The sequence below is a fragment of the Buteo buteo genome, chromosome 1 (genome assembly GCF_964188355.1).
Source record: "Buteo buteo chromosome 1, bButBut1.hap1.1, whole genome shotgun sequence".
Classification (NCBI taxonomy): Eukaryota; Metazoa; Chordata; class Aves; order Accipitriformes; family Accipitridae; genus Buteo; species Buteo buteo.
Genome location: NC_134171.1, coordinates 1,653,980 through 1,677,485, shown reverse-complemented (window position 1 = coordinate 1,677,485; position 23,506 = coordinate 1,653,980). Strand labels below are relative to the sequence as shown.

Genomic DNA, 23,506 nt, shown 5'->3' with positions numbered 1-23,506 from the left:
CAGTAGGTGAGTTTAGGAATCTGAAATTACACGGTCACTTCATGTGTCTGTTATGACTGAGCAGGTTGGTCACAATGCCAGATCCTCTCTTGTTTATAATCAAACATTTTTCTCCCCTTGTGTTCCATGTTCGTACTCTAGGATAGCTGGACAACTACCAAATGAGACCTGTTCTAGTATCTGCAGGCTGTAATCTTTGTGGAAGTCTTAGAAGGTTCAGGGACTAAATGATAGGAAATCAGATGAAATCATCACGTTATTTTTTGGTTGAGTTGCAAAAATGGCACCTGGCAGAGCAGCCTCTGGTATAGCTTGTGGAAGAAGCGGAGGCAGCTCCATCGGCTTCGGGTCAGTTATTTTGTTCTGCATTTGATGTATGTTTTGCAGTTAGCTTTTTTGTCTTCCTTCCCTCTCTCCCCTTTAATTTGTGCTTTAAATCAAAGCTCCCAATGGCTGTGGTTGTAGGGTTTGGGGAAGTAAGTAAAATAAAACTAGATATGCAACATAAAGGACCCTTCTGTGTTGCCTGCGAGAGCTGGGCTGAGTGGTTGCAAGTCATCCATCTCTTCTTGGTTGATTCTCTTCAGGGAAAACCTGTGCCTTGAATTCCCCAGACAAAAATGAGTGAAATGTGTGATTATAGCCTCTTGACTTCCACAGCACGCTGCGAGCGTAGGGTACCGTAAGTGAAATGCTTTTTACGCAGTTGTTTTCTCTAGTGGTAATCAGGATGTTTGCTTGTTAGAAGGGTCAGAGCAATCATCGCACTCGCATTTCACCCCTGCTCTGCTTCCTTGATTTCACATACCTGTAAGTATGTACTTGGAGATGAAGGGCAACCTTATTTTTGGCTACTGGGTTTGTGAAGCAGCAGGCAGTTTTACCTCCTTGTCTGACTGTTGCTTCATCAATGCCATTTTCTATTCATATGTGTTTAAAAAGATGTCAAATATCACCATAATGACCTAAAATGAACACAGGGTTTGGAATAAAAGAAGAATGTTTGCTGTCTGGGATGTTATTATTGGGTGTTCATTATGTGAATACGTTGTGTTAGGACTGGGTACTGTGAATGCTGCGGATACTAATGTGAGCACGACATTTTATGTGATGGACAGAAGATCACTTTGTCACTCCATTTGCCACTTCCCATGACTAGTGCACTGCCACTAATATTTGCACTAGTTACATGAAAATTAATACAGCAGTGAGGGATCTCTATGATGCACAGATGTCAGATGACACCTATCTACTATTGCTACCACTAGTGAGGAAAAAGGAATAATAACCTGTCTGCAAAGTGAGCTTCCATTAAGGAAGGACCATCAGGTCCATAAAGGACCTGGGAACAAAAGCAGTTAGGAGCTGAAGGCAGCAATGCTTGAAGAGGAAAGAAGTAATGTGTTACCGTAGAAATCAGTGTAAGGTGGGAATGAGCAGGCTCTGTGCTGGATGCCATCTTCTGTGGAGCAGTTTGGAGCTGGATCCTTCAGCATCCCACATCACTGCACCTTGGATGCGAGTTTTATGTCCGCAAAGCCAGAGCTGGCCGAGTGGAAGGCGCAGAGCAGCAGCAAATGGCGCTTGGGGAGGACCTAAGGAAAGTAATTAAGAATTGCTATTTCAAACCAAACAAAAGCAAAAAAAATAGGTGGAGAGGTGCTAGGCTTGTGATACTCCAAGTATCTGAAGGTAAAAATAGCTGTATTGAAATTATGTAGTGTTTGATCCACAATTTCCTTGCAGTTGGCTGCATCAGGCAATAGATCAGAAGAGAAACTTTTAAGGGAAGTTGTGTTTTTTTCATTGTTCTGGGGCATTTAGCTATACCTTTGACTTCCACACATTTTTCTGTTTTTCTTTGACCAGAACGATTTACTCAAAAGCTGCCCTGACTATGCTAACTTGCTGTATACAACTGGCATTATTTCACTAAAGGCACTGATCACTTGAAACTTGATGTATTTAATGTCCCTGTATCTAACCGTGTCCCTGTGTGCTGTGATCACTCAACTTCAACGTTAATTTTGAGTACACGGATAGGAGATTTGAGACTGTAATAACGAGTACTGACATTATACTCTTCTCTATATGTGGAGGGAGGTACCAAGGTGTTTTATGTTACCCAGAAATCTAAGAACTTGTCTCTTGGCCACTAAAGACCTGTTGATGCTTATTAGTTTAATTTGTGTCTTCCTAAACTACCATCTGAATATTTGCTTTTTGGCTGGCAGAATTTGTGGTGTAGTGAGGGTAGGACACAAGTTGGGGCAAGAAACAGCCTGGGGAAGTGCAAAACTTCAAAATTGTAGAAGGTGAAGGTTGCTCACATCAGGCTCAGAATGATTTTCTACATCTGGTGTAAAAGATGGCAATCATGTCATCTGTAGAAATACTGTCTTAGGTTGCCAGGCCTTAGAGGTGCCCCTCTGAGATCATGAAAATCAGGCTAAAATGAGAACTCATTCATTTGTTCTTGAATAGGTTTCCAGGTCCTGAAGACCTGCGGTGGCTCAGATGTCCCTGGTGCTAGGTTGGGCCCCTTTTGCTGTGGGTCATAGCAAAGGACCTGCTTCGTTTCAGTGTAATCACTTTGTCTTCAGCCCTTGCGGCTTGGTGTTGGTTTCCAGCGTAAGGTTTTGTACTTCAGTAGGTTTGTTGTAAAGATTAAAGAACACCTTGCAGAGAGGTAAGCTTACTCCGGAGTCCTGTGCTTAATATATGCTTTTTAATGCTGTTGCTTAAAGGTTTTATTTATTGACTGTGAGGTTGAAGCTACTGATGTCGGTGTAGCCCGGTGAGCAGGGAATGAGGATAATTACCAGGAAACTATTATGTGGCCTTCAGCAAAACTGCTCTCCCTTCTTGGCCGGTTGTGTTGCAAATCTCGGAAGGAGACCTCATTCCTGACGGTGGCTGAAAGAGAGAAATTGCAGAGTAAGCATTTTCCTGTACGGAGGGCTGAGCGCCGGTGTGTGCCGAAGGGGTTGGTGTGCGGTAGCTACCTTAACTGGACATGACTCAAAGGCCCTTCTGGACCTCTAGTCTGTTGGGTTTTTTCTTGTAGTAAACCATGATAAATAATTACGTGCTTTGTTCAGCACACGGCATGGCGCATGCTTATTGCTTCCATAAGACAACTGCAAAATACTTAACCAAAAAAGTGATGTTCGACTGCATGGGGCTTTTGCAACTTTAGAAACATATAATTTCCACCCTCTTGAGAGTCTGCAGTGTCTCTCAGCTTGCCAACTTTGTATGGTTTGCACAATTTGTCCTGCCTTGCTCATCTGCTCTGGTTCCTCCAATGCCTTTTTGGGTGTGAGGATGCCTTCAGCTTCCTCTTGCTGCTGCCTTGGTGGTGGTGATGTTTCCTCCATCACACTTTGGAAATAGCTTGGGTTGTCCTCTGGGTGGTGAGGAGACCTGGAGGTGGTAGCAAGCAGAGGAGATGTGGCAATTTTTTTTCAAGGCACTAAATAATATATTGGAATAAGTCACTGGTACTTGATGTATCTAGTATCTCGGAAGAGCACCAAGAATTAAAAAAACCTGATCTGACTATAGGGTCTGTTTCAGATGAATATCTGAGTTCTTTTAGGGGGTAAAGGTCTTGATTTATTAATTGCATGTCATTAATATCTGCAGTTGCAAATCAAAAGTCTAGTTTGGAAGGTGCTTCTTGTGACTTATGACTCTTCTTTTATTTGGAATTTTGTAAGGTTTTTTTTTTATACCCTGTTAGCATGTGGTCATCTTTTCTCTCTCTTCCATTTCATTGTGTTTAGAAGGATTTTTCTGTTTTATTTGCTGCTGGGAAGATTTCCTGATATGCAGTCTGAGAGCTGCTGGTCTGAGTGCAACATTCAGCACTTTAGCTCTCTCTTAAGGCACCCTTAAAAAAACCCAACCCAAACCCCAACAACCCCAACACTCAAAAAAGCTTCATCTGAAATACGTTCCTGCACTGTTGTGATGAGAAATTATGGTCTACTTGATTTGTAGACATCTGTTTTACTCTCACAAACAATATTAGACTGAGTTAGGAATTCTTGATTTTGTCTAACAGTTTTTCTTCTTCCTCTTCTCCTTTTTTAATTTTAGGTGATAACTTTTGAGTTTTCTGCCACTTATTACTAAAAATGGTGGTAGAAAAACAATCCCCTTACTATCTTAGGAGGAGGAGTAATATAAGAGAACGTAGAAATAAAATTGAATAAAAACTTTGAAGGCCATCCAGGACACAAAGAAGGGTTAGTTTCTTTGAAAATGTGGAAAATTACAGTTCGTTTGGAAACCTCAGTAAAAACCAATTGGAAAGTACCGTTTATCAGAAGTGCTGACCAAATGTGAACTTCAGGTCAGGTTGCTGAATGCTGGGTGGCAGCTCCCGGAAATCATGCAGTGGATTGATAGTAGAATTAAGTCAGAGGCTTCGCTTTAGCCTAGTTTTGGTGGGGGCTTTGTTTGTATCATGCAGATATGTGGCAATGTGCATGTGGTTGGTGAAGTGTGAAGTATGTTCTCAACACACGCCTGTGAAAAATTTTCCAGACTTAACTTGAAGCAGAGGTGCATGATTTGGGGATGTCTTATAAATTGGAGCCACGGGAAGAAGGAAAGTGAACAGGGAAAATAAAAATTGATTTCTTATTCACCCAGTCTGCACTCTTCCTACCAGATCTTGAGCAATGTGAAAACTGTGAGTACTTTTTCAAAGGTTGTTGATTGTAGGTCTAATTATATTTTTAAGGTTATTCTTTTCTTTAATGATGGATACAGACTTGTCCAATTACCATAGTCTCATTGATCTGGAAGCTCTTGAGGCTGAATAAGATCTTTACACGTGTTTCCTTCTGTTGAGTTTAGGGGTGGTGGTGTTTGTTACTGTATAGAATAGAAGAGTTGTATAATAGTATGGGATTGCTTAGTTCACATTCAGCTCGTTTTCCCCTTATTAAATGGTTTGTTGTGATGGCTAATTTGCTGCTTATTTTATTGTAATGAAGAAAGAACCAGCAAAGTCTTCCTCCTGCAGAGTAGTAGTCTTCCTGTTATCACATGAGATGGATATTAAGCCCTTCTGGTCATGTACGGCTCTTAAATGTCTTGCTTCTAATGCAACAGATTCATCAGTGAATCTGTTTTCAGCCAGGCATGGTTATCCTGGCAGCTTTGAAGAACATGGCAGATAAGTTGATATAAACTGCTAAAGGACACGGTGGGCTGGTTTTACAGATATACTAAGGAAGAGGTTGAAGTTAGAGGTACGGAGAAATGCTACTGAGGGTCCTCTGGAGACACCTCTGGGTACATATGGTGTCTGGGTAGGATGGAGTGAAAAATAAAAAAATCTTTGCTGTGAAATGAATTCCAGTGGACTGTAGGATGTCCTAAAGGAATGAGCTTTCTTATGGTCAAAATCCATATGGGAACAGAAGGACCTATTTTTTTATCTGACAAATTAGAGTAGAATAGAAGACCTCTGCTTGGACTGTTATCTTCTAAATAATTTTTTTAATTAAACTTTTGACCTGTCCTCCCCAGTTGCTGCACCTTGCAGGATGTAGAATAATACAGTTCAGGCAAAAATTGCAAGCAAGCCATGTCACGAGCGTTACTGAACATACTCGTGGCAAGTGTTTTATTTCACCTGCAAAGCATCTCTCCGTGCAACCCAATATTTGCCTTTGTTAAGCATCAGAGTTTTACACAGAGGTTGTCCTAATACTGCTAGAGTTATTCCTGGTTTTGTTGTACAAAGATGCAACAATTTGAACCTTCATCAAGATTAGGCCTAGGAAACAGGATTTATGATACAAGGCTTGAGGAACTTAGTATCTTTAATTTATTAAAGAAGAGGATTGTGACCTCTACTTCTCTGGATGTCTGTTAGGAAACACTGTTAGTAGCTACTGTTTTAATGTAACCAGCCAAAGGTTTGATAAGATGTAATGGTGAAGGTCAAATATGGGGTAAAGGTATGGGAGTGGAGGTAATGAGCTACTGGAACAATCCATCAAGATTTGTGGTGGATATTGCATCATCCCTGGAAAACCTTTAAAATCAGAATGGCTTGTTTTTTCTAAAAGCTTTGTGTTCCAGTTCAACCACAACTACTGACCTTGAAGTAGGTATTAATTAGCGGATGACTCCTCGTCTGTGTTCTTCAGGATGTCAGACTACCTGACTACTGTGATCTCTTAAAACTTTATGCCTATAGGAATAAAGGATTCGTACTTCCTGTTTTTCTTCTCGTGGCAAAGACCAAGTTAAAAAGAAAAAAACCGAGAGTTTAAAGAAAAAATGGGTTGAGCACAGCTCCAGCAGGCGAGGATTTTGGTGTTCTGATTTTGACTCTGATAGTGCTCAATGTGTGGCCTTGGGCAAGTTATTAATCCACGTATGCCTCAGTTTGCCAATTTGTCTGATCCGGATAACTTCACTCACCTAATAGGATGACATGTTTTTAACATGCTGTTAATGTAAATGTGGAATAATTACCAGCTTTTTATGGGTATTTTGTTTATGACAAAGGAGAATATTTGTATTTAGAGTAGATGCCCATTTTCCAGACCTACTTCATTTAACTCCTGGGAGATGTTTTGACTCTTCAAAAGAGGATTTTTCTTGACTTGGGGCCACCGCTGTGGTACTCTGTCCCGCCAAGTTCAATGTTCTTCTGGATAGAATAAAATGTGTTTATGGATTTTGATGAAACTTTAAAATTCTTGGATTGTTAAACTTGCTGTGTTACGGGAAAATGAATCGAGTTCTGACTCACGGAGGAGGACTGACCTTGGGGGAGAGGGCAGCATTGTATACACCATGGTTTGGCTTACTAGGAAAGTATTTCTTTGGTTGTCTCTGGCATATATTTATTCTTGTTGAATTATTACCATTGCCTGGTATCAAATGGTGCCATTAGGGATGAGACACGGTCTGGGTGCCCCTCTCTGAATTTTCACTCTTTGTTACTATATATATGTACATTTTTTCCCCCCAAACCAACCATTTCCAGGCTTAAGGGTTGTCTACTTGTTCTCAGTCCAGACCGAGGTGTTTGGGCAGCTTAAAGGACAACAGGTTTTCTATAGAAAATGTTCATTTTAAGCAAGAAGATTTCCATTTACATTTAAATGTTCACAAAATCTCAAAGGTCAACAGACCAAACCCAGACAGTGCACAGTGGGTGTTAGTTGTCTCCAGATTTATTTACTAAAGGTGGCAAAACAACTCAAGGTACGATGCTGTTGATTTTCTCATCCCATAGGTTTTGAAAATCTGTCATTCCTGCAATGCTAGTTGAATGTTTTTAAGTGTTAACCTAACACAGCTCTTAAGAGAAATCCCTTACATGCTCCTCCATTTGGGTCCATGTGCCGTGTTCATCCCGTTCTGGTGGCCCATGCTTTGTGTAATTTGTAGATGGGTGCTAATGGATCTCCATCATCCTTGTAGAGCTGGGCAACCCATTTTGTCCCTTCTAACCCTTCAGCTGTCGAAGCTCTGCACCAGCTGCTTTCCTGGACTCTGGGGTCGTGCTCTGCTCTCATCTCTCGCGATGGCAGCTCCTTCAACTTTCGCCACTCTCTTGGGTCCCAGGCAGATACTTTTCACCTTTCTGTCCCCTCCTAACCTTTCAGTCTTTCCTGAATGTGTCCACTGACCAGTCTTTCCAGATGGATTGGTCAATCCAGTTGTGGATATAATTTCCCTTAAAATTCTCTTGAAGTTTGTTGTCTTCAGTTGTGCAAATACCTTAATTTAGTGTAATTGGCAGGTTTCTGTGCTGTTTACTTCCACTCTTCACAAATTTTTGTTGCCTGTCTGCTCTCTGTCTTCTGTGCTTTGTTGTTGTTTCCTCTTTTTTAATGTTTGTTCCCTTCGTTTCCTAAAGGATTGCAGATACAATCAGTGGAAAATAATTGCCAAGATATTCTTCAGTCTTCTGCTCTCTCCAAATATTAAGGTACTTTGTACTTGATGTGTCTATTCACTTAATCTCTTTGATAATAACGTGGACCTAATTTCTAGTCTACCTTTGGCTTTCTTTGAAATACTTGGATTGATTTTGTGGCACTAAACTGCAAACCCAAGTTCCCTGGCTGAGTACTTACAGTTCACTAACCTTCACTGCGGTGGAAGAAATCAGTCAAGTTCTGCTTCCCAATGGAAAAATTTCAATTTTTCCAGTCTGGTCATCTGCTGGGTATGAAACCAGAGCAGTTTTTCACCCACCTTCTTGAATTTGGACACCACAACTAAATTCAGTATATTAGGAGAAGTCATGACAATATTTCCATGCTTGTACATCTAAATTGTACTACCTACTGAACTAAAAATGACTTGCTATCCCACTTGCCATTTCATTGCATGGCAGTGCAAGAGGACAAGTGTTTTGCATGTCTGTGATATGATGACCTCCCTTAGCAGTGCAGAATAAGATACTATTGAACACATTTTTTTTTCCAGTTCTGCACTTCCACAGGAAAAAAACCCCAACCTTTTCCTTTTGCTAGAGGAACAATCCATTAGACTGTTACACTCTTAATGTACTTAGAAGAAGGAATCGCTGATAATCTTAACTCAACCAGCCATTGATTTCTTCATGTATCCTCTTGCTTCCTGTATCAGCTATCTACACATCCTAACACCAGATTTTTGTTTGTCAGCTTGAGCTTTTCTCTTTATTCCATTTGTCATGTTCCCTTTTTCTTTTTTTTATAGCCTCCTTAACTTCCGTCTGAGCCAGGTTGCCTTTTAACTAGCGTGGCCGCCTTTTTCAGTTGTGGGATTGTGGCTTTTGGAGCATCTAGTTAAAATGTTCTTAAACAATTTTCAATTAGTCTTCATATTTTTCTGATTACGTTCTTTTTCCCAACTGATTTGGCTCATAATTGTTTTCAGCTTGATGAAACTGGCCCTTTTAAAAAGTGTGTGTGTGTATATGTATGTATACATATGTGTATATGTGTACTATTGGTAGTGCTGTTTTATTCCTAATTTAAATGAGGTTTGGGTGCATATAAAAGTGTGATCAAGTCATGGTGACTTGCATTTTAGCTATCAAAAAAATGGGATAAAACATGGCTGCTGGTTAAAAACTCTTTCCAAATGGGCACTAGCACAGGGGATCCTGATTTAGGGGTTTATTGGCATTTAGCAAATGGGGCTCCTGTAGTTGAAGAGTCATCATCTCCAGCCCTTTGATGTCTGAACAACCTCAGTTCCTGCTGAAACTTCCGTACGGTGTGTTATATCCCAAAGGTTAGTGCCGTGTTGGCTCAGGAGTGATCTAAAAAGATAAATGCTGCCTTTGTACCGGCTTCGGAAGTGCTGTGGTCCACGTCAGAACAGTGTTCATGTGTTTCCAGGTGAGACAGGAGAAAATGGCGTTGCCTCGTGTGTGCTCTGCAGAGCTGGTGGAGGAGGCACTGCCTGTACTGGGAAGGCAGAAATTTCCTATGAGTGAACTGGAAAAGGGGACGAAAGTCCAAGTTACTGTGGAAGATCAAGGCAACATAACTGCAGGCTGATCCAAGTCCAGTTAGGGTCTCTTGGAGATCTTTCCTGTTACCTTCACAGCAACAAGAAACCAAACAGGACTGGGATAACATTTGCGGTGGAGTGAGCAGGAGAGGGTCTTGATGGTAGAGGTGAGGCAGGGAAACCATATGGGAGAACCACCATGCAACAGGAACCCATGGGAGAAGGACCCAAACCTCTCTTCCACCAGCACAGCCCCAGTGAGATGTCCGGCACCGGGAGCTGGTGAGATGTCCTGCACTGGGCCAGTGTCGCTCCCCAGAGCTCTGCACTCCAGATAACTCTTTGGCTGGATGAAGCCTGTAGTGTTGGGGATGCATTTGGAGGCTCTGATGGGAGGGACCGTCCCAGATTACCCCCCAGCTGACCTTTTCCTTGAGCTGGATGGAAATGATCAGTGCCGCGAATGTAAATGATCAGCAGTTGGGCTCCATCTGCAGCTGGTTAATTACCCGTTCACACAATATGTTGTTAGGGGTCATCTGGTTCCAGTTTCACCATAAACAGAAGTAAATGTTGAGAACATACTTTTCTACATCCAGTTTCACTTGTTGTGGATACTTGAAATAGTTTGCAACCCACATCTTTTGGTTTTCGAGGAGGGCTTTTGGCCAGAGAGCCCTGCGACCATTTGAGATTTTTTTTTTTTTTCTTTAAAAAGTGCCCTGGAGGTTGCATTGTAGGGACTTTCCTTATGCAAAACATAAAAGTGCTGTTTTTTAAAATTATAACCATATTTTTCATTAAAATCAGTTGGAGTCCCAATAAACAATCGACTCCGAAAATTTTCCAAATGTTTGCTACAGTGCTGTTTCTATTTTTAATTATTTTTTAAAAAAGTGTTTTTCTTAAAAACACAGCTTGGCTTATAATTTAAAGAAGTGATCTAGTAAATCAGAAAAAATGCCCATGTATATAGCTCTTTATTGCAATATAATTAAAACCTACTGTACATTTAAATGTAAGAATACTTCTACAGCAGTGTCCGATGATTTCTGCCATTTGGCTTATCGTGGGAACTTCTTTTTTTATGTTACCAACTCTTCTCAAAGACTCTTCCAGTGTGTTTATACATTTGTTTTATATAAATTGAGAACTGTGTGCATATAGAGAGAGATGTTGAAAACCCTGCAAAGTAGCTGTGAGGCACAGAAATGCCTGGTTCCTAGGCACTAAGGCACAGTTTCCATGCTGCATCAATCTTTGGTATTGACATTTTTAGACCTTATTCAGAGTTATATTGTTTTCTTTTTATCTGGTACCAGATTTATTTGCTGTCAAAAAAAACCCAAACACAACTAAAGAACAACAAACCCAAGTTTTGCATCAAAATTTGTCATATCTGCTTTATACAAAACAAGTAAATATGTCCTTGTAAAATATTTAGGGTTACAATTTTTTATTGCAAGCTGGAGGTTGAAGAGTATTATAAGATATTCTGGCACTGCTTTTGTAAAATGCCAAGTGTCTGGTGAAAATACTCCTTTCTAGAAAGAACCGGGCACTAGGAGAAAGCCATGGTGATGAGGAACCTCTCCCTGCTGCAACCAAAAATGGGGCAAGAGGAAGAAATTTGGAGTTTACCCATCTTTGTTCTGCTCTAACCTTCTCCATCGGTCACTGCTGCCTCTGTTCAGCTCGGGGTCTGAGCCAGGAAACCTGTTTCAGCTGATCTAATCGTTGGGGCAGGCAGGTTGGCTGGTTAGATGCCCAGGTTTTGTCAGATTCATGGGATGTAGAGGTTGAATAGGAGGACTTGCTTGGTGGGGGTCTGTCAAAGATAGCAGCTGAGCTTGTGGATTTGTGAATTTTTCTTATCTATGAACACCAAAAACCTTTGCAAAGCTGCTGGCTAATAGCGGTCGTGCTTCTGGGTGCAAAGCTTCTGTCACGTGCATGTTTCACAAGGTTCAAATCATTCTGTGCAACCAAGTCAGCACTTGTTGTGCTGCTGGGTTTTGGCTTGGCAAAGTGGAGTGTCCCAAGCCCAAGGAATTCGTGGAGCTGGTGCCCGGCATTGGAGTTTCCTTGACATTTTCACCATAGAAAATTGCTCTCTTGCTTCTTGCCTCCAAAGGCAAGGAAGGAGGGGTAAGTGAATTTGCCACAGTAGTTTCATTGTTGCTCAAAGCCTGTTTTGCTTCTAGTGAAATGATCCGAGCCATGAGTGCTGATGGGATAAATTCACATAATGATTTTGCCTTTCATCTGTCATTTCTGTTGCGGGACTTGTTTGAAAGTGATATAAAATGTCCATTTTTCATGGTCCTCTTGGACATTCAGCTGTAGCGCGCAGCAGCCGATGCAGTATGTGCGGATAAGGATGTGAAATTTCTACTTGATGTTAACACGTTTTCAGGTTTCTTGAGGGACATGAACGGCAAAGTGGGACTCCTGGTCTGAGTCTTCAGCTGCATACAACATAGTTCAGCTTGCGTTTAGGTCTCTGCTCAAGAGTGATGGCTTTATTCTACTCAGTAAGTGCCTGTAATTATCAACAAATACTTACTACCCTGTGAATGGGTGAGGGTCCAGCGTAATCAGTTTTGGTTTTCTGTTGAGAACCAAACACCATTTGCGATAGGAAATTTCTTGAGTCGCTTCAAATATACTATGCGTAACTTCCCGTACCTCTTAGCACCCTGCTTTGCAGGTGGCCAGTAGGTCTGTAGGAATTTCTGTGGTCTTCCTGGAGTCTTCCTCTCTCCTGATCTAGGTGGAGGATCTTCAGTATTGAAGTGCCACCTTACCCATTGTTTTAGCCAGGCTAAGCTGCCTCTGGCTATAAATTCGTGGAAGGAATTTTGCCCTTGTTCTCTCTGTTAAAAAGACAATTGCTTTTCTTGAGTGATCCTGCTAAGCAGTGTTATCTTCCTCCGGGCTTTGTAAGTTCTAGGCACTGAGAATTTTCACTAGACCTCCCACAAGGATGGCTGTTGTGTCAGAGCCCCTGAAACGCCTTTCTTGGTGGGTCCATTCAGAAGATGAATGGTTTTCTGAAGTTTGCGTGAGCAATAGTTCGGTGTCGTCTTAGACTGAACTGCTTTAACATCTTTCCCTTTCCTTTTATTGTTTTTTCTCTAAAGCCTTTACGGTGGGCAATCTTGACAAAACCAGGAACGAAATCTCTGCCGAGAGCCCTACGGAAAAGCAGAGATCCATTTTGCTGAAAGGACTTGGGAGGAACCTGAGCTGGCTTTTATGTTGAGATTGGTATCTCTTTCAACACATCTTCATTACTTGTTGCTGAGTTTTTAATCATGTTTTGCTGAGGAGACTAAACAATTTTGTAAGAACATTGTGATGCTCAGTATCCGCTTCACATTTTTGCTGTTGACTTCTGTAGAGGATAAGCATCCATCAAGTGAACTAGAATTTGTCATTGTTTCATGAAAAAGGGCAGTAGCATTGTTAAAGCCCAATGGGAACCCTTTGGTACTAAGACCCTCCAGGGATAAATGCAGATTTATACTGGCTTTTAAGACAGACATAGCCCAGAAGTCTCTTTTAAATCAGAAGCTTGGAAGATTGTTTTATCTTTGGTAACTCTTTCCAGAAGACCTACAAAGCTAGTATGTGAGCCATGGCTTGTCTATATCTGGGGTTAGCATCAGTAGTCACTTGTTTTTTGTAGCTTTGTGGGGGACCTGAAGATCTTAAGATGTGCGTACTAGGATCCTTCAGTTGGTAGGATTGGTCATTTTGAGTAGCAGTTGCCACCTTGAGGGAGAGAGGGAGGGGTGGAAAGACTTTATACTGCTATTGAGAAAGCATATCAGTCCCAGATATGGTGGCTTCAGGATTGTGGGAAAATAGGCTTTCTTTATGGCAGAAGCAAATTCTAGGGGATTGCTTCATCGGTCATCCCATGAAGGGTTGGCTTGGGGCATGGGAACGGATTGAGTCATTGATCAGATATAATGCCCCCCCACCCCCACATTCCTTCTCCTGCTTCAAGTTCTGTTCTTAATTCAGACCCACAGAACTTGTTTACCAAAGTCTGTCATGACTTGTGTTCAACAGAGGATGCTGCCCTGTAGAGTCCTCATATACTGTCAAACTTGTATCCCCATTTGCCCACTGTTAGGCAAATACCAGTATTGAAATTTCCATGTAAAGAGGATCAGGCCATGTTGACCATTGCATCTTCATAAATGAGTACTTTTTCCAAATATTCACAAAGCCATCTTCTCCAGGACATGATATTCTAGTATCTACTTGGATGTTAAGGTGACCATCTTTGTGTTGGGACTCCTGAAGTCCTGGGATAAATGGATGGGGCTTGGCTGTTCCTCCTGAAGGACACTGCTGTTGCATAGGGGGTGTGGATGAATCCCCATCACTCTCTTTTTTTCTCTGGCATTCACCTAGCTGTTGAGCCGCTTCTTTGCTCAGCATCGCCTAGGTCTTTCCCAATTTTTTTCAGCTTTCAGTACAAAATTCCCTTGTCACATTCACAGACCTTTCATCACAGACCTCAGCTCAGCTTGTCCGTCCCTCCTGAGTAAGACCCTTGTCTTTTCTGTCCTTGTAGAAAGCAGTGCTTACGGCGGTTGTCTGTCTTCCTGAACTACAGCTACTGTTCCCGGTGTTCTCTGCAATCTTCTAGACCCAGCCTGTTGATGTGTGATGTGTGGGTTCACTTAGCACCACTTAAAATTTCCATTTGTTCACAGCATCTCTCTCTCTCAAAGTAGTGCAGTTCTCTGTCTTAGACCAGGAGTAGCCCTGGTCAGCAAAACGTGCTTTAAATTGAGCTGTTGCTGTTACCCTCAAGGAGAGTTTATTGATAACTTCCCACAGTAGCACCTCATAAGTGCGAGGGCTCTCGTTTTTCCTTCTGTTTCACATTTAGCACGCTGGAATAGAAATTTCCTCCCCCAATTAGGAGAGCAGCCAACTTCCTTTTCGCACGTTGTGTTGCAGCATCTCTCAAGCTTATTTTTAAAACCTTGTTTTACTCCGGCTCTCAGCTGGCCGGAGGTGATTGCTGACGCCAGGCCAGGTGGCGTGGGAGCTGCGACCAAGGGGCAGAAATCCTGCCTGGTGTTTGGCAAATCCCAATGGCTGCTTGGAAAGGAGGCTTAGCATGAGCCTTCTACGTCCCTTGGGGCCGGTGAGGGGACAGTGTCCTTCCACAGTCCCTTTTATCTACCCACTTTGTTGCAGAGGTTTAATCCGCTGTTGTATTCGATGATGGTTTTTACCCTTCCTGAGTACCAGGTTATGCGTTTTTGCATAACCGATCATCACACGGCCAAGACTGACACTGCTAAATGGCTGAAGGTCGTGAAGAAGTTTGGACTGGGTAACAGGCACGGCCTCGTTATTTAATCTTCAGCTCCAGTTGTATTTTCAGTCCTCTAACAGCCTAGGGCAGGGGTATGCAGCAGCGTAGGTGAGCAGTTGGGTCACCTGCTAGGTGGGCTGGTGCTGTGTTGCATGGTTTTGTCTGTTGTGTTACCTTCATCAATCTTATTAATGCACCTGGCCATTAGTGTTTAAACTTGTGTGTGCAAACCAGAAATTGCATTAGAGTTTTAAAAACTTCATCTGGTCCATTCAAAACCTTGACTTTCTTCTCGTTTGGAATCTTCTTCTCGTTTGGAATCTTCTTCTCGTTTGGAATCTTCTTCTCGTTTGGAATCTTCTTCTCGTTTGGAATCTTCTTCTCGTTTGGAATCTTCTTCTCGTTTGGAATCTTCTTCTCGTTTGGAATCTTCTTCTCGTTTGGAATCACTTGGCTTTACCAGTTGCAAATGAAATGGCCTGTATTATTTTTCACATTAGCGAGCTGCAGGAACTTTTTGGTGGTGTCTGTATGTAAGATGTTGGCCTGTCATCCTGTGTGCAGGGTGTTTCTCCTCTTGACTCAACAAAATAACGTGTGGCCCAGCCATGGTGATCCTCCTGTAATGAGGGTGAGCTGCAAAACTCTCCTTACAAAGGGTAGCTCTCTGTGAAATCTAGTATGTGAAATCCTTTTCCGAACAAATTTTGAGTGACTGCCTTAAACACTAAAAATAACCATTGGGAAGAAGAGCTTTATTTGAGATTTTTGGGTAAAGGTTTCTTCTTTAAGGCTTTGAGAAAGCTTTTCTTTTTCTGATGTGAATCTGTCTCTAGGGAATAGACTGGTGGGTGGGTTCCTGCAACCAAGCAAGGTGTTCTTGAAAATGGTAAAAATGGAAAGGTTAGAGGATTTTATTGTCTCATGCCTAAAGATAATACCAGGGAGTGAGGGAAAATCCTGTGCTATTGAGTATCGGCTAGCAGATTTTTAGGCACAGGAAAAATCTATCATCCAGTTAGAGGAGCAGGCAGGCTTGTTTCTTCTCTTCCTCCTTCTCATCCCCACCAGCTGAAGAAATGTTCACGTTTTCCATTCTTCTCTATGCAGGTAACTGCCTGAAAAAGTCCTGACTTCTAAGAAGTTGAGGCTGATGTTGGATTCTTTTTCTTTTTCCTTATTTCGTTATGAAGTTTCATCCTGAATTGTGAAAGACTAAGACTTTCTCACCTGAGGGTTCAGAAGCTTTTTGCTTGTAATAACATGCTGATATATCTGTCCTTCGTCTATCCAGGAGACAAGCCTGTCTCTCGTCCGGATTAATGATTTACTGCTTTGCATTAGTCCTTTGTCCTGATGGGAAAGTAAATCCCTGCTTCCCTTTCCATTGCTGGAGTGAATGCTCGCTATAATACGTTCCTAGCCACCTCCTATCCTGCAAACTCTTTCTGTAATGCAACACTGTACTTTTATTTTAGTAGTGCAGCCTTGCGGTTCAGTAAATCATCAAGCTGATGTCAAGAAAAATGTCTGAAAGTAATTCAGGGCTCTCAGTAGCGTCACTCAGGTCATTAATTTGAGTAACTTTCCATTCTGGTGGAAGCATCTTAGGATTGGGGAAGCTATTGTGCAGGTACCCAGTGTGGATTTGAGATGGGATGACAAGCATCTCCAGGGATGTGAAGCCTTTTGGCAGGTAGGGTCAGTCGCAGTCCCCCTGCACCCATGGGAGCATGTTTTGCTTGCTGTGCTAGGAGGTAGCGTAGAAGATGAGAAAGAAGGGTCCAGAGACCTTGAAGTCACTTCTTGAAGCCCCAGGGATGTTACAGGGTAAGAACTGGTCTCTGAACTCTGGTAGATCTAACCTGCTCATTTCCAGTGTGGATCCTGTAAATAAGACATTTGGTTTTTGAGCCCTGAAACGTCATGAAGTGCTTGAAGTCCTCTACAGAATTACATGAGTTGCTCTTTCCTTCAACTTTCTCCACTCTCGCAATGATTAAATGGACCATCTCTTTACCATTGCTTGCTCTTTCTTTTCCTGGAGGCAAGATGAGAGCCGGAGCCTGGTTTCCAGGGTGAACTTGGAAAGTTCATATTTCATGTATAACATGCTTTCTTCTTAAAGAAGTGTGCGAAAGGCTACCCAAGGTATATGTTTCAACTTAAGGAAAAAAGAATCAGCAGAGAAATCACCCTAGTCTTTCTGGGCATATTTCTGTAGCACGATGCTAACTTTTATAATGTGTTTTTTAAAACATTGCTGGAAAAGGAAAAGAATCAGACGTTTTACTAGCTGCACGCTAAGTTAACTTTGGGTTGAGCAGTACTTCAATTAGCAGAGCAGTAACTGAAGTCAGTATCTGTATCCTCTGTGACTTGGACAGAGTCGGAGTCTTTCACTTAATCATTTATAACTAATTGCAGTAGTGCTACAAAGTCAATGCAAATCTTTGGAGTGTGCTTATACTAAGCAAGAAATGAGTAGCATATTCTTGCTGTTTTTAAGCGTCTCGCACTGCGACTGTGCTTAGATGTACTTTTTTTCAGTAGTGTCAGACTTGTAAGCCTGCTTCGGGAGCTGAAAATCACGCTGTGTTAGCTGTTAAGCTTGATGGTTTGTAGTGATGCATCATAGAAGGACGGCCAGATTTTACTTAATGTTCTTCTGTGACTGCAGAGAATCTATGATTTAGCTCACAAAGTAGTTTGAATGTGTAGGGAAGGAGGTATGTATAAACTCTGTAGTGCAAGACTGGCAAAGCTGTTGAGGTTTCCAACGTACTTCTGAAGCACCCAGATGCCCATTACCTTAAATGAGAAATTATTTGGCAAACAGAGAATGAGACTTGAATGCAGCTGTGGATTTGGCCCTTAAATGACCTGCAAGGCTTTAGGATGAAATTCTATTTAATATTTCTTCAGTGATTTCTATTGAAGTATCTCCAAAGTGTTTTAAGAACAACACTATTAAGAGTTTGGGAGATGGGAGGATCTCTCTTTTCCACTTTACTTGGAAAGGGAAAAAAAGGCAGTTTGGAATTTATTTGGAGGATGAGGATGTTCCAGGTCCTTGAAGATTTTCTGATTATTTGCAGCAGCAAATCTTTGGGGCTGTTCTGACGTGGGCTCTAGCAGTCACTGTGCTGGGGGAAAAAGAAAGGTTCTTTTTAGGTGTGATTATTCCTTGCATCCATGCCTGGGAGCTCTGGGCAATGTGCTCATGTCCAACACTCCTGCACATGGGTGAGGAACAAGGCAGAAAGGTTGCTTTTTGGTTTTTTGGGGGGATTGCCTGTAGTTCTGTCTCCCATCATTTTCCTTGCTCAGCTGTCCCCTGATTGCCTAAAACTATTCCAGTATTGTGGTTCTGAGATGAACGTGACAGGCTGCCCTGTTTCAAGGGAACAAATATCTCTGTAATAGTACCCAGGAGCTAAGAAGTGTTCTCTTTTCTTCCAATAAGAAATGAGATTTAGAAGACTAAACATGACTTAGAAATTCAGTCGAGCTCAGGTTCTTCGCTTCCTTCTGTGCAACGCTCTAACCAATGGTTTAGTGGTTGGTTACTGCTTTTGGAAGGTGTAGTTGTACCTCAGATATTAGCACATGAATACATATGTCTATCCTGTCTTGTGAAAATACATGTAAATCCTGGCTCGGTAAAGAAAAGTTGCAAGAAAAGTCAAATCTCATGAGCTGGAAATCAGTTGTAAGCTTAGATGTTACTTAGAGCCACACTGAAAACGCATGGTCCAGGGAGCGTTTTGAGACACACACATGTGCTGGCAATGCTATTCCCGCCCCCCCCCCCCCCCCCCCCCCCCCCGCCCTTTTTCCCATTTGATCCGTGCCCCGGTGCTGGAATTGATGACACGCTTCTGCCCCATGCAAACTGTTGTTGTTGAAGATGTTCCTATAAATATCCCGGTGGCCGCGTTGTCATCCTCTACCACCCCGACCAGTCCCGTGGAGTTACTCAGTCCCATGTGCAGACCAGATTGGTCCTGTGGTGAGGAACGCTTCCCAGGAACTTCTGAGGCCGCGAAGTCCCCAAAGGAGAGCAATGGCCAAGTCAGCCATGAGCTGAAGCGCAGTGGAATGTGCTTCATCGGCTGCTCCGCATGTTGTCCGGACACGTCCCTATCACTGTTGTAGCTGCTGGTCAGCAAACCCAGTTGAGTTTTCACTAGCATAAAATTTCACTGACACTGGAGGAGAACAGTAATGGTTGGTTGTGTTGACTTCTAATGACTTTTTTCTTAATCTAATGTGTTCCTCATGGTACAAAGTTACGTTTTGTTTCCTAACCTTATCCCTCATGGAGATATCTCCCTACTGCTAGCTTGTTTCAAGGCAGTACCGGTGCCTCACTTGAGCACTTTGGGGGGTCACGTTCACACCTTGTGAAAAGCAGGTGCAACCCCATTAACTCCAGATGGAGGCATAACAGTTGAAAACCTATTGAATTTTGTCCTTTAGCTTCCCTTACCAACCTCATGTTGGGACTAGATGAAAATATAGTTAAAAAAAATAATATTTTTTTTCTTATTTATCAGTAGCAGGTGCAGTTAGTTACCTGCGAAAGAGGGATGGGTCAATTGAGCTGCATGTTGCCGAGGTATGAACAATGATGCCACACGTGTGCCAGTTGCTGGGGACTAAGGGAAGACCTCCCAGCTCAAGTGAGAGGCGCTTTTTTCTTTTAAAAGGTATATAAATTAAAATTGGAAAGGGCTGGAGGGAAGGTGTGAGATTTTTCTTATGGTTTTTTTTCAGACTTACGTTTTTTATCCTTAATAGATTTATAATATGCAGGTCCCTTTATTTGTTTCTATAAAATTAACTAGTAAATTTAAAATGGAAAAAAGCTAGTAATAGGAACCAGGCCATCTTTGCCAACGCTGAAATGTTGCTATATTTATGAAAGGTAGACAAGGGCATTTTTCCTTCTGCTGGATTTTATGCCGGAGTGCCACATGTTGGAAGGTTATAAAACTTTTACTAACGAGAAGTTGGAGGAATGCTAACTTTCTAATTGCCGTTTTTTTTGTACAAGCTGCTGTTTATTTTGGTCTTTTAAAAATGTGATTGTAATTTTGAAGTCTGCGAGTTTTAAATGTAGGCAAGCAGGGCCTGGCAGTGTGGGAAGGATGCCTTACCTGGTGGCCAGAAGAAGGGCTGGTGAGCTGGTAGGTAGCAGTGCTGGCTCTTGCTCTGCTAATTCTGACACCCTGGAAAAACTCCTCAGCATTTCGATTCTGCAAATCCTGTCCCTGTCAGTGGGACTTTTGTCACTTTGATTTTTTTTTTTTAATTATATTTTTAAATTTTTTTTGAGCAAGGATTTCTTTACGACATCCATAAAATAGTGATAGCATGTTCCTACTGGGGGACCCCTTGGTATCTTTGGATGAAACCTCTACATAAATGCTGAGTTATTACCAGCAGTGCATGTTACATTAGATATCCTTTGCCTTAATTTTTTCTTGAAAACAGGTTGTTAGGGAAGCGTGATTAAATTAAATGGATTAGTTCCCTGAAAGTGCAGAAGAGCTTCGTGGAGTTGCTTGGTGTTTGAGGGAGTAAAACTTGTTTGTGTGGAGATGGTACTTTCCTATTCCAGATAATTTAAATGCGTGCTTCCCTCCCGCTCTTCTTTTTTCCCATTGTCATTTTTTTTTGCTATTACTTCCATGCTGTTGGAAGTGTGGCAATGGTGAAATGGGTTGAAATTTCAGTCTTTAAATCTAAACCATCGTAAAGTGCTTTATGAGGATAAGAAATGACGCCCTGGAAACTGGCTGTTTTATTTTTCTTCTTGAATATTCTTAAAAAAATATATTGAGGGGGGAGAAGCAGAATTATGGCTTTGAAGAAATGCCTCCAGGTTGGGCTCCTCTCTTGTGTACCACATGTTGCTCTGAAGGAAGCAACATGGTGGCAAAGAGTACCGCTGATTTATAAACCTCAATGATGGCTTCAATGAATTCAGCTGAAATTCAACAGAAATCCTTTTCCAACTCTGTGTCTGCAGGCAAGATGGGCTGATGTCATACATCACATCTTCTTTGGCAGGTACTTTGGCCAAAAATTTCAATCCAGAGTAGTGGATTATTCTAATCCTTATTAGATAAGGGTGCCCCAGTGAAAGCAACCTGTTTGGGAAGGGCTTAACACTTGTGAACGCCGTTAATGTCAATTTAGGATATGAATACCCCGGCTCTCATTTAGGACCCTTGCATAGGGAATTCAGAGGGAGAACTAAGCGTTCAGCTTTGAAGATGTCTAGTTCCAAAAACCCACTCCTGGCCTTACAAAAGCGATATGGTTGTGTTATAATGATTGCACATAAAGTGAGATTACAGGTTTCCAAGCTAGCAATGTATTTTACATTACGGCAAATTTCTCTATCAAGATTCAGGTGGTCGCTTCTGGGCAGCTGTGGTCCTACCACGGCTCCTCTTTTGCTCTGCGTTGTACTGGTAGTGAGTAATTGCAATGCAAAGGCACGGTGTGCAATATTAAAACACTTATTCTATGAAATATGCATTTAATTTGTGTAAATGCTTTATGCAAGATCATGCTTTCTGAAGTTATAAACGGAGTTTATGAAATAACACATAATGGGAACAGAAGATGCATAGTCGGACCTTGTGAATGGCAGTGCTGAGCTTTTCCATCTCTTGCTTTTTAGCTGGGATGTCAGGGATGAGTATGTTTTGACTGAGAGGAAGAGGCTTCAAATAACCAAAAAGCTGTTGCGGCACAAGGGATGTTATTGGGCCCTGTCAGTCTGGAAGAGCTGGTGGCTCTGGGGATTGGGATGGCTACGTATATTGTCTCTTATGAAGCAAGAAGTAGAAAGCCAGCTCTAACAGCCTCTTGTCTTCCAGTTGTGGTTGACTTCTTGTTTGAGATGGAAACGTCAATGGTATTGAGGTCAAAGACTTATTTGCAGGATTTTTTTTTTTTTTTAATGGACGTTATGTATCTTGTTAGCAAACTGGTAGGGTCATGCTGCAACATCGGTGCCATTGTCCTGGCCAATGAGTTGGCAAAATTATATTAAACTGTAAATAGATGGAATTCAGCCTGATGTCTAATTAAATCTTTTTTTATGCCTGATGCTCATCTCTCTCAGCACTGAAGAAAACAGTACCCATAGGGGTAAGATGCTGGCCCTATTAGGGCAACAGCAGAGTTTTCTTCGAGTTTAATAAGGCCAGGATTGTCACTGTGTGGGTTGAGCTCCAGTAGGCACTGGGGAGGTTGAGCCTGGGATCCTCTTGCGTGGCTGAACAGGAGGTAGGTTGTGGGGGAGAGGGCAGGAAGGTAAAGAAAAAGAAAATAAGGGGATGTATAGCACTTTCAGGTCTGAAAAATTCTCTGCAGTTTCCCTATTAGCCTTTAGAGGGCAGATCATGTCCAGTAAATAGCAGATTGAGGGACATGCCTGATTTTTCTGGTTGCGAATTCTGAAAGTTTGGAGACTCTGAATATGGATTTTTTTTTTTTTTTTTAATGTGTAATTTTAATTCTGCAATACCTTCTGGTGCTTTAAAGGATGAATCTTATGTCAACTTAGAGAAGCAAGATGAGCTCAAGTTTTGATTTATCTATGTGTCTTTACAGTCTTTCTAGTTTCAATGCTAAAAATTGTGGTGCAAGCAAACATTTCTTATCGATGTGGGGAGAAACATCTTGGGAACATACTGTGGTAGAGAAGAATTATGTAATATGTTGACTAAATTCATTTTTATGTTAAAAAAGACCACAAAAAATCATTTTGAGTTTGGAGAGTGGGTTTAGAGAGTAATACTGTATGATGAATGTGTAATTTCATTCTTTTCTGCTGTAATCTCTTCTCTAAATCCCCAAGCTTCATGCCCTGCAGTCTTATTCTTGGTGAGCAACTGCTTAGAAAAAACCTGTTTATCAACAGAATATTCCACAGTGTCAGAGAAGTCTGTGTGAAACGAGGGAAGCCAAATGTAATTCAAGCTCTCCTGTAAAGTCATTTTCAGTGAAACTTTTTGTATGGGGATTAAATACCTCTTATAGCCAACATGCTTGGAGAAGCAGTGGCTATTTAATTCTCTGATTAATTAAAAACAGAAATAACAAAATTATGTTCTGCTTTCTTCTACTACTACCCTAAAGCTCATGGATCATGGAGAAGATGATTATTCTTGAAAAAGCCATTTAGTTCTTAACAAGAAAAGCTAGTCTTTGTGGCTCAGCCCTTTTGGCATCTGCTTTGTGGGTTTCTCATCAAAAAAACCATACGGGTTATTCCTAAGCAGAATGAAATATTCTTTTTTTCCAAGAAAGATTTCTTTTTTTTTTTTTTAAATTATTTTTTAAAATCTTCTGAAGGTGGAGGTACTGCTGCTGTCTGTGTTCCCCAAGAGATATGAACCAGACAGTAGGGGTTTCTTTAGATTTTAGGATTCAGTCTTTAACTGCTGTGGTCCTTGCCCTGTCTAGATGCTTAACTCTTTGCTACATTGGTACATAGCTCTGAAGTTGTCCTTAGAACACCACCTGCTCAGAAGTGGACAGCAGTTTGTGTGATCACCTTTAGCCTACCGCTGGAGAGACATTGCTCTATTACAGAAAACAGGATAGGAAGACTCTCAAGACATCCTTTAGTCCAACAGGTTC

General features: G+C 41.7%; 1 protein-coding gene across 6 annotated transcripts in view; it reads left to right on the top strand.

The window, feature by feature from the left end:
- The window catches only part of EXOC6B (exocyst complex component 6B), a 307,343-nt gene that overhangs the window by 113,490 nt on the left and 170,347 nt on the right, over nt 1-23,506 (top strand). For 3 of the 6 annotated variants that reach the window (XM_075042264.1, XM_075042035.1, XM_075042111.1), the window contains exon 7: nt 7,901-7,972. The exons of the other annotated variants lie outside the window; for them this stretch is intronic. In XM_075042264.1, coding sequence (XP_074898365.1) covers nt 7,901-7,972 — 72 coding nt within the window. The remainder of the gene's footprint in view (nt 1-7,900; nt 7,973-23,506) is intronic. 6 annotated transcript variants of the gene reach the window in all.